Source organism: Dromaius novaehollandiae, chromosome 16, assembly GCF_036370855.1.
Source record: "Dromaius novaehollandiae isolate bDroNov1 chromosome 16, bDroNov1.hap1, whole genome shotgun sequence".
NCBI lineage: Eukaryota > Metazoa > Chordata > Aves > Casuariiformes > Dromaiidae > Dromaius > Dromaius novaehollandiae.
The window spans coordinates 10,264,485-10,284,183 of NC_088113.1; the positions used below are offsets into that span (position 1 = coordinate 10,264,485).

Below are 19,699 nucleotides of genomic sequence, written 5' to 3' on the forward strand. Positions count from 1 at the left end.
AAGTGCAAATCAGGAGAAAACTTACCTTAACAAAGTTTTCTGGTGGTTTCACACAGTGAACTGGCTCACCCACAGGTCAGATGAGCGTCAGTGCCAGGAATGAGGAGCTGCAGCAGCACCAGCTTAGATCAGTTAAAACTCACAGATTACACCCGCATGCATACTGTGGTCTGGGTCAGCCCACTGCAGTCTACATTGCAGGACTGCCCTTTCCCAAAGCAATGCAGTGGTTACTTGAAGAACTAAGATAACTTTGCTCTTTGGCTTGCTCATCTGCCCCCTTTTATCTCCACACACCTTTACTCATCACCTCTATGACCAGTCTGCCTATGCTCAGCCTTTCCCCCCCAAAGGAGAAAGTCAGGATGGAAGATGTGATCCGAAAGAACTGAGGCAGGACAAGTGCTCTGCTGAACAGGAACAGCTGGCAACACCTGGGATTTATTCTTTTTGGAGCTGACAATGTCATTAGCATAGTAAGAGATTGGGAGTTAGTGTACACTAAAATCACTTAGGAGCGGGCATGTTTATTAAGGGAGAAAATGATAAAGCACCAATAATTACAGATATAAATGGAGACAATCCTTTAAAGCCATGGTGTAGGACAGATTAGTGCTTGGTCAGTAGCTAGTTAGGTAGGTAGGTTTCAGCATAATGCCTTTGCAGTAGCAAGCAAATGAAGCCGAGTGGCATTATCTGCAAAGCACACCTCTGTGTGATTGCACTGGAAGAGTGAAAGAGGCTCTTGGAACAGAAAGGACACTTGTTTTGGCCCCAAACAACCTGCTTGGCAATTTTAGGATGACTGATATCAACTACCCTGACCATTGCTATTCACCTCTTTAAGCCCTGTATTTCCAGGGAAACACCTCCACCTGCATTTAAACATGCATTTGCACACACATACTGCTTTCTATACGCTACCAACTGACAATAGTGGAGTTTGCTACAGCATATGCAGGTCATAATTCACAACTGCAACTGGGTGTGCAAACAGATAAGAGTCTCAGCTGAAGAGCTCACCCTGCATTCAAAAATATGCATTTAAAAGTTTCCCTGAGGAAAAAACTTTATATGTAATTAGCCAACAGCAGCAAGCACTGGAACAGACTTTGTTCATGTGCAATGTGTTATGATATGCAATGACTCAGAACAAGTTCAAAATGAAGATATTTATAGCTGCATTTCTTTTAAATCCCACAACAACAATACATTTATAAGCATGACCCTAACAGAAACAAAGAGAACCAATGTTCTCTACTACAGATTTGGGGGGGTGAGTGAGAAATTCTCTCTGAAAAATGAATGAGTAATAGAATATTAGTACCTTTTAGAAACCATGAATCAATTCAAGCAATCCAAGATCTGAGCAGTTAATAAAAGGAAGTGGTGATTCTACTACCACAAGTTTTTTGCCACAAGTATGGCAAAGATAACAGACACAAACAACTGATAAAATTTTTTATTATTCACTTTTGAATTCTTTTACACTTTCCTGATTATTTTGTGTAAGGTGAAACTAGAACTGTTTAAAAGACATACACAAATCTAGTACATCAATAACCAGGTATTTCTTTTTGCTATACTATTCTCACAACCACGTGTGTGCTAGGCAATATAACCGTCACAGAAGCAAACTTTAGGCAGAATACTGGTCAGTAAAAACAAAGCGAAAAGAGCTACCAGATATACAGACAGGCTCGGTTCCACATTCACTACTGCATTTATCAAGCGCCAAGTATTAACTGCACAATTTGTTCAGCTAGTAGAGGGGAGTTTTAAAATCAGTGCATGAAATTCTCTCTTCAGCAGACAGATGGACAGACAAACAGATGGATCCTATATAGCTAAGTGGAATGTTAAGGTAGAGGGATGATACCGCGAGACTGATAGGTGACTATTCCTAATCTTTTCCACTGCATTATTCACGCAACTCATCTTAGGTTTTATTTAATGGGACATGTTTGAGAACATAAGTAGGTGAGGATATTTGGAGCTCAAATATTACAAGTTACAAGCATTACAAATGTATAAGGTCTGCACTCCAGTAAAATAAATGGGAAATCTTGAATATCTGAGCCAGATTCTGGTACTACCTCTAAGTGGCAGATAGAAAGAGCCAAAGACTGCAACAGCACTGGCAGCTCTCAAACATCCAAGAAAGAAACCTGTCCACTAGCAGACTCAGGTCTCACCCCCCATCCTGACATCAGCCATAATAAAAAAAAAAAAGAAAAAAAAAAGAAAAGAAAAGATGAACCATTATGTGGGAGTCCAAAGTTGCTTTAATGAAGTTTAAACAGGTGAGAGGGTTGAGGATGAACAGAGTTCAATGGGAGAAAAATTTCTATAAAGCAATCTTAAAGATGGCTCAGTGGAATATTTAAAAAGTTTTCAGGATAAATTCAAAATGGGATTACCATGGAGATTTCAATTCACCTAAGAGTAAAGTAATGCAAAAGTGGCATATCATTTTATGGTATCATCCAAACTAATAAGGCCATTCAAAAAATTGAATCTTCTCCTATTGCAAGTCCATGGTAGTGAACCAAGAATTCTCATTACTGAAAAATATTTAAGGTATAATTAGGTAACTTATTGCTGCGGGAAGGGGCTTAGTCACGCATGTTGTATGAGCATGAAACCACTTTTAAAAGTCAAATCCCAGTTATCTGCCAGTGTAAAGAGTTTGGAAATCAAGCTGCTAACTCCCCCCATTACCCTTCTACCCAAAATAAACCCAATCCCCCAAAAGATAAGATTGACAAAGTGAGCTTTTGACTGAAAGCGGTGCCTCAGACTTGGTTAAAAATGTCTACAGAGTGTGCCTGTTAAACTAATTCGTAGCAGTGTTGCTAACTGGAATGCCATACATTGGATTGTTTTCCTTTCATGCCCCAGTGTCACAATAGAATCTCTATAACTTTCTGTACAACTTTACAACAGAATTGTACTTCGACTATTTTAGTGCCAAATTAAGCTTGCCAGAGTTACATAATTGATGTCTACTTTTCTACCAATAAGAGTTTTGTAAAGTCAATGGCAATCACAAAACCCATAATCACAGTGTTCAGTTAAAAATATAAACACGGTAATCATAACTGCAAATGTTCATCATAGGAAAGTTCAGAATACCATTATAATAACCGACCTCCATTTTAAGTACACAAAACACCAACCGTTTTTACCCCACAGATAGTTTTTGCTACGCTGAGGTTGTGAAAGTCGATGTACTATTCTTTTTGCTTGTCGCACAAAGGGATATATGTGTAGGATACAGGGTGACATTGAACATATAGTGAAGCGTGACAGCCATTAGTTCTCTCCCTCCCCAGCATCCCCTTCATCTCCCTGGTTTTCCGACGTCCATAGCTGTAAGAAAATACAAACACATGTTTATGCTGAAAGCATGCAGTCAATTACAACTTTCAGGAAAGAGAAGACAGCATAATTAGCAGTAGTTGTGCAAATTTCTCACCTAACTTAACAGTAAAGCTGTAAAACAGCTTTTTAAAGATGTTAACAGCTTTTTTTTTTTTTAAACAAAAATGGATAGATGATTATGAGCAAAAAGCAAGCAAAAGTTGCCATTGAGATGTGCTGTTTCTCGAAGGCTGTTGAGAAACAGACAAACTACACTTTGTGTTACTGAAAAGCTGAGTCTGTTTACACCATTTAACAAGCGATTTCTAATTTAAAGAAACGAGTCTAACTAGCCCAGTAACAAAAAAACAGTACAATTAACACAGGCAGTTAAGACAGTACAGTTACTGACTCAGAAAAGACATTTTTAATTGCACAGAACTACATAAATCTTCAGATGTTAAGGCCCACCTAGTGGAGTCCAGCAGCCTAACGAAGTAGCAGCACACAGTGCAGCAGTTTGCCCTCTGATACTTACAGTGAGGTTGTCCCTAAGCAGCTGCATGATGAGAGTGCTGTCTTTGTAGGACTCTTCATTCAGCGTGTCCAGCTCTGCTATCGCTTCATCAAATGCCTAAAAATATGGAAGACTTGGCTTTCACTTTCTGCTCTCTCAATTCATTTCATCTTAAACAGATCTTACAAATTTGCTGCGCTACTATTCAGTGCCAGAAAACTACTAGTATTTTTCTCTTCCCCCAGGAGAAGAACTTCAAGCCAAAGTGAGCACCATACCCCTGGACAACCAGTGAGAAAACAGAAGTCTTCATGGAGGTCCAAACTAAAGCCCAGAACAACTTTACTGCCATGCCAATACCAAGTACTGAAGAGGCAAGCATGCTCATTGCCATACTGGAGAATACTTCGCACAGCTCAAAGTCAGATTTAAGAGGAACAGTATTAGAGTATTTTTCCTGAAGTATTTTAATTAGAAATGAAGGCCTCAGTGGTTTGAAGTGGCAGTAAAATAAAACTGAAAAGTCAGAAGTATCATTAAATTTTTTTTTTATATATATGTATGTGTATATATATTTTTTTTTTTTTTTTTTGCAAATACAAATTAGTAGGAAAGAAAATGGGAGACGAGTTTTTTGGGGGATGGAGGTGAAAGCTTTTGAATTTCTTTTTGAAGCAGTGTAGGAAATCAGGTATGTTCCACTAGAGATCAACAAAGCTACTCTTCCCATTAATGTATTATGCATGGAAATCCATGCTGCAAGTCTGAAAGCTAAGAATCATGAAAAAGTGCCCTTTTTCTATTCAGGTTTCAACAGATATAAGCACATTAACCAAAAAAAAAAAAAAACCAAAAAACCCCCCACAGAAACAGCAGCAACATTTTTCATAGCAAAACATTACTTCTTGTTAAAATGTACCATCAATACATATATGAAGAATACAAAGATTCACCTAATGCCATATTATTCAAGTTACTACCAGATGACTTTTACAGATATAAAAACCTCCATTTAGAAGACTCTCATCTTATTTTAGAGTGCAATTATTTTAGAGATAAGGCTAAGAGAAAAGTGACTATTTGTTTGGCAGAACCAATCACACAAGCTCTTTCAGGTCTCTGGAGAGATGGGAGGCAAACACACACACACACACACACACACACACACACACACACACACTTCGGGCTGTGACTAATCACACAGAAGACACTCAATGTATTTGCTAGGTATTCAAATTAAAACAAATACTTCACTTTAGAAGTGTTAGATTAATCGAAGTGTTTTTGAATTTGATACAAGTGCATTCTAAGAGAATTATATGGAGGTGCAAAGACACACCTTCTCTCACCTTTCACTGGATCAACTGCACTAGCAAATTAACATCCATTTAACTTAGCTAGACTAACTTAGCTTTACTGACTTACTTGAAAATACACAAAGATGACAATAGTCTAAAGATGCCAACATTTTTAAGGACTTTGATTTGAGAAAGCATACCTATCTTCAAAACGCTATTGTATACATGTAATTATCTCCTTAGCTTCCACAAGATTGGTAGTATGAAGAGTGTGCTTACCGTCTTTGCCAGATTACAGGCTTTTTCAGGAGAATTTAGTATCTCGTAATAGAAGACAGAGAAATTGAGAGCCAAACCAAGTCGAATAGGGTGCGTTGGTTGCATCTCTTTCTTGCTAATTTCAAAAGCCTCCTGGTAAGCTTGCTGAGAGTTTGCTACGGTTGCTGCAAGAAGTAATCATGTTAATGCACAGCACATCATTGTACTTTAAGGGTGAAGCTATTATATTCTTGGTCTAGACTATTTATGAAATAATAATTCCTGTGACCAGATATTCATACACTTACATACGCAGTATTCAGTGATTTTAAATGTAAAAGCCTACCACTGGCTGAACTATTAAGGCAGAAATAGTTTGTTTGGTTAAAGCTTTGACCTATGGAAATTAAGTTCAAAATTTTAAGAGACTTGAAATGAAATTTATTCAAAATAAAATCCAATAAATCTGAACGTACATAAGCTCCACCAAACTCAAAGTCCACTGTGCTTAAGTGCTAGTGTCCAGCCTAGCTAATCAAGTAGTAGTTCTGAACGATAAACCCAGACAAAACCATCTGGGGAAAGATATCTAAAACACCTATTTAAACACTCCTGAGAAGGAAACTTTTGGTAGGTAGTTTCTGATCATGGACTTCACATTTCAGTTTGGGGTTTCAGAGGAAAGACAACAGTTCCTTCCCGGGTGATAGGTAACAACAAGTTCCAGAACAATGGCCAACTAAAGTAGCGAGCTATGAACCACATCAGCCACTTACTGGCAAGTCAGGCACAGTTCAGTATCGCTTTAACAGTTCAGGATTAATGCTTTTAGGATCCAGTAACTCAAGATGTCAATTCTGAATGCATAAAGCTTGCAAATAGCAAAGACTTGTAAGCTAAAGCCATGGTTTAAAGAGCAGACAATAGCAACAGGGCAAACGGGGAGACATAGCAATGAGGCAAGCCATGGTCCAGAAAAATAACCACGTTCTTCTCTTCCACGCACCAGGAAAAGGATGCTGCACTTTCAAACATGCTAAAAAACAGTTGCTGAGATTGGAGGCTGCAAGCAGAATTTGGCCGATTTGATGAACGTCTGTCAATCACTTCTATTAATTTCACTGAAGTATAGTTGTCTAAAAGTGACTGGTACTGTGCCTGCCTTTAATACTACAGCGCAGTGGCAAAAGAAGAAACATACTTCAAACTAGGGAAAAAAAGCAAGTATTTTTATACTTTGTTCTGCTCAGTCCCCAGCAGAATGAGAGAATTCTACCTACTTTGCTTATTGTCCCCAGATGCCACCTCTGAAAGGTATCTGTAGTAATCTCCTTTCATTTTCAAATAGAAGACCTTGCTTTCTGGCTGTGTGGCATTGACAATAAGGTATTTATCCAGGAGTTCCTGAGAAAGCAAACATCAAATATTTTTTAAGTCATAAAAATGTCTGAAACAGTCTTCATTACAATGGTAAGCATGAAATGTTAAACCATTAACAATGACTTATGTATACTCATGTGTTAAACATTTTGTCTGCTGTTACCTAAACTCAGGGGGAAAAAAAACAAAAACAAAACTACTTGTATCTTAATCCCTGGAAAGCAGAAAACTTGCTATGTTGAGGCTTTCCACATTTCATTCCTGCAGAAACAAACTAACTTAAGAGTGCAAAGATATTCCTTGAAACAAACTGGTTGAAACCCACGTACACAAGCGTGCTAACCAAGAGCAGCAGCTTTAAATTAACACAGGTCTAGTCACTGTTGCTTCCACAAATTTAAGGTCTGTAGAGAGCAGTGAAATTATCTACAGCATAATGATTCTACCTGCAACTCCAGGTGAAAAGTTCTGAATAGCAGCGAAGTCAGCACATGTACATTCAGAAAAAGAAAATGCAAAGGCTGAGAGTACCAACAGCACTGCTCCTTTCTCAAACAGCAAATCTTTCGCAAACTGTACAGTAGTAAAAAGGATAGCGCTCTTCTAAGTGAAAGAAACAAGGAAACTGATTTGGGGGAAGAAGTATACACCTTTTCTATCTCAAAAAAGGACTAAGCAAGCCTCAGAATGTCAGCATTCCTTAATGAGAGAATTTAAGAAATGGGTAGGCTTTTTAGCAGGACTCATGCTCTAAATTTATTTTCATGATTATCACTAGCCAGTAGTAAGGGGTCTTCCACATAGCACCTTCAAATAGAAAAAAACCCACACAAACAAAGCAATTTTGTAACAAGCGAGAATCCAATAAATTACACAAGAAAAACTAGACGATTTAGGAGCTAGAACTGGACTTAAGTATGTGGCTATGCAAAATTATTTCCCTGCTAAGGTGCTGCAATGTCTACAGATCTCATAAGATTCCTTAAGCCTCTCTAAACAATGCTGCAGTACTAACTACTGTTATTTTTGCTGTTGGATTATTACCAGAACATCATTGCAGATATCCTGCAATTCAGCCTCAATTTTCTCACGATATTCTCTTCCCATCTGCTGTTTCTTCTCATTCCTCTCTGTTTTCTGTTCAATGCTGGAAATTACACGCCAGGATGAGCGACGGGCACCGACGACATTCTTGTAGGCAACTGACAGAAGGTTCCTTTCTTCATTGGACAGTTCATGTCCTTGCTCAGTGACAGCCTTCATAGCAGCGGCCATGTCATCATAACGCTCGGCCTGTTCAGCCAGTTTGGCTTTCTGTACCAATTCACTTTTATCCATGGCTATCCTGTAATTGCTGGGGAGGAAGGACAGAGAAAACGTATCTTGATTGTCTATACCGCGGAAGTGAATGCTGAAGGGTGAAACAGAAGTCAGAGTCACTAATAAGTGGCAAGTTTATCAACTCTAGTAAAATAATTTACTTGAAGGGGGTTTTTTTGTATTTATTTGTTTTGCAAGTATTAATTCACACATAGAAGCTATGCACAATCACTATGAAAGCATTACTCTTCAAAATGCAACAAAACTCATATTGACCTTAAAATATCAATAAGTTCCCTATGTAGACCCCTCCCCTTTTCCATACTGCCCATAATGGTAAGTCGGGGAGACACTGCGTGTTCTCACCCAGAAGCCAACAGCCTTTTCTTTCTTTTTTTTTTTTTTTCTTTGCATTATTCTACAACAGCAACAGTTTAAGAGCACTGACGCACTGGACAGCTCCTGCTGACACTGAACAGCTCTCACACACTACACAAGGTGTTTCTCTGGGTTTAAATAAACCACACTCGGTAAAGCTGTAGCAGTTGGCAACCACAGATGATACATTTATACTGTTCTGCCAAACTTTTTTTTTTTTTTTAATAGGCATTGACATATACATAAGGGACAGTCCTACACATCAAGAATGGCTGCAGCCTCAGGTTTCTATGATCTTTTAAATAACACTGACATTCAGGAAAACTGAATGGGAGATGGCCCACATGATAATCACTACTACAAAACCAATTGCTTATATGGAAACAACTTGTTTATCATTTCTGATACTGCAGTTTAGCAACTGAAGCCAAGAAAAACACATCACATGACCACAAGGCCCCTGACTGAGTGTAACTGAAGAACCTAAGTGATGAAAAATTAAGTTAGCAAAGAATATGTCAGTGAGGAAACTGAACGTTGCTTACTTCTACCAGACAGTGCCAACATATAGTTAAGTCTGCCATGGAACTAGCAAGTCTATATAGAGTCACCTAGGTCCAGGTGCACAGGAGAAGTAAAACAGGTTTCATCATCTTCATCACAGGAGTGGACCTCAATACCTCACATAAACTCCCAGATGCCCCAGATTTATCCGTAAAATTTTTCCAAGTACGTAAACATCCATTTTTACACAGGCCCAGAACTGTCATTCTTGTTAGTACTGAGCTATCTTCCCTAAAGCCCAGTCAGGATTCGACTTCCAGATCAGAAGTTTTCAGCCTGAGATCTAACAGCCTAAAGAAAACTCCTATGAGAAGAAGAAAAAGTAAATAAGAACAAGTAGTTTATCATTGACTTATCACAGGCTTATGTTCATCAGACAAGGGTCTGCTGCTCTCTACAGACTGAAAGCCACTGCTCTAGCTGTTTCCATGCCTCTCTCCTCTAAGGGACCCAATCTGACAGGCCAACACTGCCACTGTCTTACACATATTGCCCAGCTTGTGTTTAATGCGAGTATCACCTGTCACCCTATTATGCTGGGAAACCTCTACACCAAATCCTCAACCAGAACCTGTGTATGAAGAGTTTCACAGCTATGTTTCTTACTTCCAAGGACAGAGCCCCCACTACAAGATTATTTTGGGATGGGCATATTAAATCCCTCCAGCTGAAGCTGCTTTAGCAAGAAAACCCACCAAAAATAAGTCAAACCATGTTATTTCATATCGAAACTGCTGGAGTAGAACCAGCAACGAAATGTCCCACCCACTGCATGCATGCAAGTCATGCTCACTCCTCCTTGTACTCAAAGCTCCTTTGCGGAGCGAGCCCAATGCATCCTCCACATAAGGCATTCAAATGGGATATGTAATACTAAAACCAGCCTCCTGAAAGAGAGAGCCCTCTGGCAGACTTGTAAGTGAATTTCTTCAGTAGATCAGTTCCATTTCAAACATTGCTTTTAAATCAGTAGATTCTGGCACTTATTAAAAGGTGACATACAGATTTTCAGATTGAAGCGCTCAACAAGACAGACTGATTGTGGGTAGCAGCATCACAAGTTATCTTGTAATGCATGATTAATTTGGCTCTGTTTTCCCCAAGAGGGTTTTACCACAGGGATACGCTGTGTTATCATTGGCTTCTGCAGACTACCAAAAAGAATAGTTACTGAGAATGGAAAGGGGTGAGTGGAGTTTGAGATAGATTTTTTTTTTCCCATTCTGAAGCATATCATAGTAACAGCATATAAGAGGCCTAAGGAAATCATCACCAGACCATTTACCACTGACCAGAAACCATTCCATTTTTAATTATTTTGTCTATCAAAACTTGTAAAACATTCCCTTAACTCAGCAGTAAGTTAATTATGTGCTAGAAACTAGTTTGTGGTTGCATCCCTTTACCCATGCACTGTAATCTGACCATGAACAAGCTACACCCAAATAATGCTTTTTTATTACAAGAGACGACTTTAAATAACAAGACATCTGAAAAAAAAAAAACAGCTGTTTGCCTCATGCACAGCTTCTTGAAGCATTTCTATTGCAATCATCTTATCTTCTCCTCTTGCTCCTATGGAATGCAATTATTCTGTAGAAAAGGCTGCTTGTTGAAGTCCAGAGGCGTGTAGCTCCAATACAGTTTACATTTTGCCATTGAAAGGTCAGTGTTATCTTTGATCTGTACTTTGCCAATAGTAGTCTAATTTGTAGACAAATCATCTGTGCAGAATTCGGTTTACAAACAGTATAGAGTTTAGTTTAGAAATGGCGCCGAGTTTGTTTTATCAAGCCCACTGATAAATTTATCTTTAAACGCAAGTCAGTTCCTGGCAGTCAATGAGTTCATATAAGGACAAACTAAGGAAATCACAGAGGGAAGTGCAAGGGCATAAAGAGCTAGTGGATAAAAGCTGAAATCTAGAAACCTGTTTAGCACATCAATGACACAGCCCAAACACTAGCACAAAGCATTAGAATGCTGTTTTCCATCAAACAATTTTCCTCAGTAATCTAACAGTTATGTACATCTTAAATTTTACTCAACCTGAATACTGAAATTTAAGTTCCTCAGAACTTGAATGGTTTATTTTTGCCATATATTAAAAGAAGTGTATAGGAGCCTGATTTGTTTAGTTAATTCATCTTAATATCTGTACTGTTAGTAGGTTTGCTATGAATCCATAAAATGCTATTCAATACAATGTATGCAAAACAACTTCAATGCAGTAAAGTCATTGCCCCACATCGAAATGTCTGTCATCTGACAGTAAGCCTACCGTTACTTTTTTCACAGGCTGCTGCATAAAGGAACATTGTTAAAATCCTTATTTTATTCTCCATTGCTTACCTTGTTAGAAGCTTGGAGAAGAGCTTTGCAGAGCTATGCTGGCTTGAGCTCCAAAAGAGGGAAGTGTTTGCCAGAAGGAAAAAAGATACAAGGAAAGGAGTGATGTTTGAAAAGGCAAAGAAGCAACTATCAGTTATAACTGGTCTCTCCCATAAAGGAGATGAAAGTCACATTCGAACAATGGATCAGTGTGCCATAGTCTCAAACAAGCGAAGCTTAGAGCTGAAAATAGTCCTAGGCCACAAACAGAAGCCATCTAACAGGGGTTACCTGCAGCTAGGAGCAAAACAAAAGTGACAAACAGAAGGCCAAAAGGAATGGTCTGGTCTAGTACTAATGAAGCCATGCCATGTTGGCAAGGGGGAAAGAGGGAAGATGGAAGGAGTGAAGGCGTGCAAATTGCAGCCATGGAGGAGTCCTGAAACTTGTTCATTCTATGCAGAAGATTCTCATATCAGATGCATTAATACATTTCAAATTCTTAAGACGCTGCCTTCTTAAGAATCTGTCAAACCACAGCTTAGTAGCCCTGAAAAATAGTGGCTGGGCACTATTTACAATAAGAAATGCCAACCACTAGCCAGCAGTCACAGCCAATACCACTCACCTGCCAGAGATCTGAATCATCCTACTTCCCACACTCAAAATAGAAGAAAAAAAAAATCTCTCTCCCATACAGCCTCAACTCTTTCAACCTCTGTTACAGGTGCAGAATAGTGTCTATACCGATACTAAAAGTTACAACCGCTTACTTTCCACCCCCAAAGGAGCTTTATAACTACGTAGACAAGGCTCTAATATATATTATCAAACATCAGAGGTAGATGTCAAAAGCTGTAGAACACATTAGTTCATAACTGCCTTGCTACTTTCAGTAGAAGATGCAATAGGGAAGGGACGCTGTGACCATCCTGGAAACAGCACCTAAAGTCAAAGTATGCTCACAGAATTGTCAAGAGAGGATAAACGCATAGAATTGGAGGCTTAGACCTCAGTGACAGCTGAGGAGTAAAACGTGTAGACAACTGCTCTTCAGAAGATTGCAAGAGTTTGAGGAGAACTACCTCTTATACTCAGCAGCGACTACACCTGCTTGGTAGCCTTTATTACTCCCAATCTTTATGAGCTGTTTAGGACAAAGTCAAAATAGATCAGATGTAACTGCATTTAAAGTCTGCAGAAATCAGACGAAAACGGATACTGAAAAAAAAATCCGGCTTATATAACATATTGAACTGGCAAGACAATACTAATAAGCCTACGTTGGCCTGAAGTCTGCTGCTTTCAACGACCTGTTCTTCTCATGCTAATTAAGTCATTGATTTTTTTTTAATATTGTTTTTCTCTTTATTGCAAGCATGAGAAGCTATCAGACAAACACTTTTACTTTGTAAAAATTTTGTGAGAAAGCAGTGCTATTACTGCATTGACATATAGGTCACTAATGAGTCAGGCAGAGATGCAGATTGACAGACTAATATCTCACTGTGAGAAATGAATGTAAAACCAGATTTGGTCAAACGTGACACGATCCTATTTCTCAGTTACAGACTTTGCAAGTCTATACAAGTTATGGCTGGAAAAGCAGCAGACTGGAACAGAATTTATAGTTCAATCTATCAACAACATGTGGACATACCTTATTATTGCATAGGCAATTCATTCCAAAATTAAACATTCACATGAGGTAAGTGGTATTTCAAATTGCAGTTCTATAATTACAAAGACTAAGAGCTTTGGCATAGGTAGAAGCTATTTCTAAAACAAATGGAAAATCTTTCCCCATAATTCAGGTACACACATGCTGACACAAAAGCTGCAGTGTTGGCAGAACGTGCATGATGTCAGTGGTATTCAGTATCAAGTGGACATTGCTCCCAGTAGCTATTCTTTATAGGAAGGAACTAACTCTCTTTAGATGCAGTGCAAGGAACCTTCTTTGCTTAATATTAATACTAGGCTTTTCACTCCATTAGCTGTGTTTCTCTGTTGTGATTTTAGGGCTCAGGTATGGGGTGAGAATGCTAGAAACAACACATAGGTTACCCACTGACATCATTATTCTCATTCATTTTCTCACTGTAAATAACCCTGTGCATCACCCAAAGCACATAAATGCAGAACATTCCCTCAAATGCTACTAGATATTGTTAAATAACTGATCAGAAAATAAACATGTCCAGTAAGATCTGAACACTGAAAGATGGATAGCTCCTCTATCACTGTCAAGAATTTGGTATAATAACAAAATCAGTAAAATTTACTGCAAATTTAATGAGGGAAAAGGAAAATCACTTCATACTTGTGATATTCTCCCCGAATATCACATAACTTTAGCCTCCTCTGCATCTTCTGATTAACCATATAGCCTGCCCTTCAGCCCAAATCTATATGCTAACGTTAAGATAAAATTAACAAACATTCTACAAACCGTTGCCTAAACCTGCTCTAGCCACCTTCAGCCATCATTACTTGCTGCATCCTAAAGCTAGCCAACACCACTTTTTCTACAACATTTAGTGGTTTTGAATCTTTACAGACAATTAAGAATTTTCTATCACAGGTACTGATAAGTTGTAAAGATACTGATATTGCATGAACAACTTAAATCTAGTGACAGCAGATGCACTCTTCTTAACCTCCTGCAAAAGAGGGGCTGCAGGCCAGAAAGCACTACTGCCTATCTATAGCACTCCATATAGGAAAGTGGCAGGTGGAGACAAGCATTCCGTTCCAAAGTACAATATACTTACATGATTACACCTCTTTGTTCTAACCAGCATAACTGTTTTTGGCTAGAGTCCAGGTGGAAATAGTGAGTTATCCCAAAAAATCTTCCCCCAGGTGTAAAATTCATTACAAGCTAATTATTCATATTGCAGGTGAATCATTTTTGTTAATAATAAACTTAAGAGTATTTATATTACAGGGAGGGGCAAAAAGTGTGACCATATAAAAAGCACGCTACTGTAATGCCTTGGTTTTACTGGGATGGATTAGATCAGATGGGTTAGAGGAGTAGCTTTCTACACCATTATTCAAATCATTATTTACTTAACTCATCCTCATCTGAGTTTGTTCATATACATCACAAAACGCTGCATCCTGGCAAAGGCCTCCTTAAAGAAAAGATTCAACGTCAGAACAGCAAAGATCAGAACATGCGGTACTGACATAACTAGGTTGAGAAAACTGCACTAAGCCCATCTGTGCTAAGAGTCTACCACTTTATTGATACCATTTTGATAAGGGAAATATTAAAAATATAAACACATTACATAGTCCATCTTCTTATTTGCAGTCATTTAGTATCAGGTGAATAAGGCATTAGCATCCTTACTTTTTTCTTTTCTGGGCTAATTTACATTTCCAAATTACTTAAAATTAAAAGCAAGTTTCTCTTTTAATAAAGAAGTATTCAAATTTTTGGACTGGTGTCCTGTACCAGTCAATGTGTGAAGTTTCAACTAAGCCTTACAAATGTCCTTAAATTCTCTAATTTTTGTATATAGCAATTTAGTTTTTATAGTCTTACATGACATGTAATGTTTCCCCCCCACCAGAAAAGCTATTTTAAGTGAAACAAAAAGTTTAACTGAAAGCAACCAGTTTATACTGTGATCTTTGCACTAGATACATTTTTGCTCCTGGTTGCTAACAGTGACTGCATGCCACTCATATTTTGATCATCCTAACTCTCATCTGCAGATTATACATACCTCAAATAAAACCTATGGTTGTTAGTTTTGGATTATTGCCCAGTCTTCTTATACGTTAGTACTAGCTTGAAGCAACCTTCCTCCCCTCTGCAGTCTTCCCTAAGCTCACCTCTATTTCCAAATGGATACAAATAATCAAAATTTGAAAATAAGCAATAAAATTATGTTGCTCCCTTCGTGATTGTTCCAAGACATCTCTGCGATCACCTCTGGTGGTGCATGAGAAGGCTCATACGAAGCGTCATAGAAACAGCAGCTACACTAAGGCTGAAAGGGCTCATCATTCTGGGCAGGCGCCGAGCTCCTGATTTTGTGAAAGCTGCGAGAAGCACCCCTCCCACTCCCCCCCCCCCCCCCCCAAATCCTGGGCGTAGGGGTCATGACCACGGGCGGGGGCAGGAAGGGACTCAGACACCGACCGCGGCAGCGGGGATCCCTTCCCGCCCCTCCGCGGCCGCCAGGGCAGGGCCGGGCCGGGCAGAGGGGCCGGGCCGGGCCCGCCCGCTCCGCACAGGTGCGCGCGGCGGCCGCGCCCCGGGCAGCGAGTGACTCAGGCTGGGTGGGGCAGGGCCGGGCGCGGGGGAGGAGGCGGCGCCGCCGGCCCGGGCCCCGCGGCCGCAGCCAGGGGAGGGTCACACCGTTACTCGGCGCGGCTCCGCTCCGCTCGGCCGGGGAGGAGCAGAGGGCGAGGCGGCCGCCGGCCGGGCCCCTCCCGCAGCGCGCCTGAGGCGACCCCGGCCGCGCCGCCCCGGGCGGGGAGGCAGGGCCAGGCCAGGCCCCTCGCGCTGCCCGGCCCTGGGCGGGCGCCGCCGGGCCGGGCCGGCCTCCCGTGGCGGCGGGCGCGGCCCCGGCGGCCCCGCGACCCTCACCTGGCGGCGCGGGCCCCGCGGCCTGACTCCCGGGCGGCTGAGGCGACTCCGAGCGCGCGGCCGCGTCGCGCAGGCACACACGGCGCGCACACACCCTGCGGCGCTACGGCTCCCACTTCCGGCGCCGCCGACACGCCCCTTCCGGCGCGAGGCGGGAGTGCCAGCGGCTCCCCCCCCGCTCCGCCTCCCCATTGGGCCAGCGGGGTGGTGGCGGCCGCGCGCGAGCGGGCGCTCGGTTGCTATAGCAACACCTGGCGCACCGCCCCCCCGCTCTCCTCAGCCCACCCGCGTCGAATGGGAGGGGGAGCTCTACGCGTGCCCGCGCCTCCCGCGCTTGCGCAGCCGCCTGCGCCCCGCGGCCCTCAGGGGTGCGCGGCCGCTAGCTGAGAGGCGGGTGGCGCACGTACTTATCCCCCCCCGGGGCTGTTGAGCCGGCTGGTTCCACTGAGTCAGCAGAGAGCAGGAGTCACACGTGTCATTACGTTCTCCGGCATCAGCAGCTGAGTAAAGACGAGACCCCCAGGCTGGCGCTCCTGCGCAGCAAGGCCAGCAGAGCTGCAGCTTGCTTTGTGGCACTGCAATGGCCCTCACAACGCACTGCTCAGCGAGGAAGGGCCTGAGGGTAGTGTCACAGCTCCTGCTGTGTCTCTCATCCCCCCTGCAAGGGGAACCAGGCTGCTGCATCCACTGCAGATGGGGCAGCTAGTCAAGCTCACACACATTCCACAGGTTGAGACTTCATGTCCTTGAGGTTCTTCACTGGTAATCGCTCATCTGTCCAATCTTGTCCATCTTCAGCATGTAAGCTCTTCATTTTAGCTTTTAACCCCATTTTAACCCCATTTCCCACAATAAAGCATTAGTCCTTAGTCTCTAGTAGTACTGATTGCCTCCCCGCCCCAAATTGGTAACAGCACCACTTGTAAAAGCATTATTATTGGGGCTAAAAGCAGTCTATTCAGTTGCAACATCCTGGAGTCCAGTTTTGTCTTTCAGATAACATCCTGGTCCTGTCAAAATCACTGACAGTTTCCTTTTCAGTGGTGGAAGGACTTCATCAGGGTTTCTTGAAGAGTCTCAGTGCAAAGGTCAATTACTATGGAAAGTCAGGAGAAAAATGAATCAGCACCTGTGAGTTATCTTACAGTGATTCAACATGATAAATTTTCTCATTTTTCTTCTCTGGACTAAATTTGTGTGCGTTTCCCCCCCATCTTCTCTACAGGCCATGTTTTTTAGTTTTCTGTCCTAGACAGCATTCTTGTTGAGGCCTTAGGAGTGCTGATTAGTGGTAGAATTACTTCATGTGTCTTGTATGCAACACTCCTTTTAAGTATATCCCCATATACGCTTTGGTTTGTAGAAGGATATTGACTCTGTTCATTTGGTCGCTCCCCCATTCCCACACCCTTGCTACCTTGCTGTCTAGTCTAGCCAGTCACTCCCCTACCCATGCTTTCAGATCATTAGCTCTCCTTCCACTAGGTGCACCCTGTTTCCTCTGTATTATTTCTCCAATTTCAAATTATGATCACTGGTATTTTTTTGAAAATATTGCATTATCCAAGTAGAGCAGTTCAGCAGTGTAGTTATATAGAGCTAAAAATAATGCTGCAAATAAACTGCTTCTGCATTTGCGTACATGTTGAGATAGAGGCTACAGAGTTATAGACTGAGACTCTTGATATTGTAGTTCATTTCTCTGTGAGCTTGTCTTTCTCCGGGGTCTTGCTAATTATTGTATTCCTGATTCAGTGGCAGAGATAAGGAATACTTCTCACAGTTCCTGCAGGCACAGAGGGGCAATGGCTAGAATAATGCAAAACCTTAACTCCAAAGCAAGTTACAACACCAACAAGTCTTTTATAAGTGTCAGCCCTTCAGGGGGGGAAATACAGATAGTTCCTTTGAGCCAAGTCAAATCAAAGACAAGAGATCCAAAACTTCGTAAAACGACAGCCTTTCTCAGGGACAGACTCAATCCACAAATAAACAAGCTCAATACAGACCAACCAACCTGCCTAGCTCTTCAGTAGAAAATGCACTGCAATCTCAAGTTTTCCAAAAGCAACACATTTCAGGGAAATAAGCAGTGAAGAACAAATCCTATTTGGCTTTCACAGCTGGTCAGCAGTTAATCTTGCCATTGATCTGCAGAGAGCAGACCCACCAAGCTGAAAGCACACATCTTGAAGTACTCAGTGAGTTGCAGGCAGGTGAGTAAAACCACAAGGAAAGAAGTCACATGATTGCACTCTGAGGAAGGGGACAGACAGCCCACGGCCAGGATGGAGCCCCCTCATTAGAGAAGCGGTTCATTATAAGAACTGCAAGACCTGTGTTGTTACCTGGATATGCAATATGCTTCATTTGAGGAGACCTCTCTGCAGACAGCCAAGATGTGCAAGGACAGTTTGTTCCTGTTTGTTGCATGTTTCATTACAGAGAAAGGACAGCAGAATATTTCTCTAATACCAAGTTTACTTGGCATCAATAACAGTTAAAAGAAAAGGAATCATCTCATTATTAAAGATGGCCTGCTGCCAAACAAGGCAGGCTGGATCTGCTCTCCACACAAGCAGTAATACTGATTCGTTTCCAGCAGATGGCACAAGGTACCTGCCCTTAGGCATCCAGCTTCTTGCAGCATAGGAGTGAACCTGAGATATGTAGCAAAATATTGTATTTTAAATGATAAATAGTTACAATCAGTCACATCATGTTTCACATGCATCCTTAAGGTATTCAGGTACCATTGTGACAAACAGACACAAACCAGCTAGTTACATTTATCAAGTACAGAGGATCCTTTTATCAGGGTGGAGGCAGGGTCTACAAGCATTTGACTTCCTGAATTACTCAGCTGCATGTGTAGGAGTCACACTATTTCCCTTTAGTAAAAGGACTTTTTCAGCAAGAATGGAAGGAAAAAGTTTGGGTTCCTCCCTCCATCCACTTCCCCTAGAAGGGGAACAGATGCCTAAATTCTCCCACTCTTCTAACCAGTTTGAGTCCTCCCCACATTGAAGCCCTTTAGCCTGCTTTCAAGGGCCAAAGCCCAAAGAACTGGCTCAATTTAGCATTCTAGCAGTCTAAACATTTCTGTAAATGCTAAGCATCTTCAAATGAAGGATCAGAAAACTGGTCCTACTTTTATATCCTCATTTGTCTTTGTCTCACTGTCAGTTGTGAGCCTATTTCCTTCTGCTGCCTTCTTTCCTGACAACATAAATTACCCTCGCTGCCTCCTCAGTGCTGTCCTCTTGCACTTGGTATTCTCTTTTATAGTTCCTTTGCCTAATTCTTCCCTCAGTCTACATCATCCCAAAAGCTCTTATACTTGCTCTAAGCTTACTTGTTCCTGTGCTTTTTCTAGCATTGACTTTCAGTATATGCCTTCTAACTAGCCACTAGTCTAATCATTTGTCTTGTGTATTCCTTCCTCTCGCCAAATTGTAGCTGGATGTTACCTGATGGCACTAAGCAGATTCTAAACCCTTTGGAGCAGGAATGCTGCACACGTTACACAATCTGCCAAAATGATTGATTCCAGGCACAATGTCCAAGGTACCAGCCATATATCAAAGTTTTATTAATAAAATCTCCCAGAGGAAATCAGTTTAGGTCCATGTGATAGCTTCTAACTCTTAGACAGTTGGCTTTGGCTTCAAACAGATACTG

The 19,699-nt window shown here is 41.4% G+C and overlaps 1 protein-coding gene across 1 annotated transcript; it reads right to left on the bottom strand.

Annotated features, from left to right (window-relative positions):
* Positions 1 to 1,447: 1,447 nt before the first annotated feature.
* Positions 1,448 to 16,176, bottom strand: YWHAB (tyrosine 3-monooxygenase/tryptophan 5-monooxygenase activation protein beta). The gene is made up of 6 exons (XM_026092981.2): positions 16,019 to 16,176; positions 7,861 to 8,170; positions 6,717 to 6,840; positions 5,458 to 5,621; positions 3,902 to 3,997; positions 1,448 to 3,372 (listed from the first exon to the last, which is right to left on the bottom strand). The coding sequence occupies exons 2-6, from the start codon at positions 8,152 to 8,154 to the stop codon at positions 3,316 to 3,318; spliced, it is 735 nt and encodes a 244-aa protein (XP_025948766.1). The 5' UTR covers positions 8,155 to 8,170; positions 16,019 to 16,176; the 3' UTR covers positions 1,448 to 3,315.
* Between the last annotated feature and the right edge of the window lie 3,523 nt (positions 16,177 to 19,699).

Coding starts and splice junctions, on each gene's coding strand:
- YWHAB (XM_026092981.2), bottom strand. CDS start 8,154: ATGGATAAAAGTGAATTGGTACAGAAAGCCAAACTGGCTGAACAGGCC. Junction 5,622..6,716: donor ATCTGGGGACAATAAGCAAA/GTAGGTAGAATT, acceptor TACTTCTTGCAG/CAACCGTAGCAAACTCTCAG. Junction 3,373..3,901: donor TGCTTAGGGACAACCTCACT/GTAAGTATCAGA, acceptor ATTTTCTTACAG/CTATGGACGTCGGAAAACCA.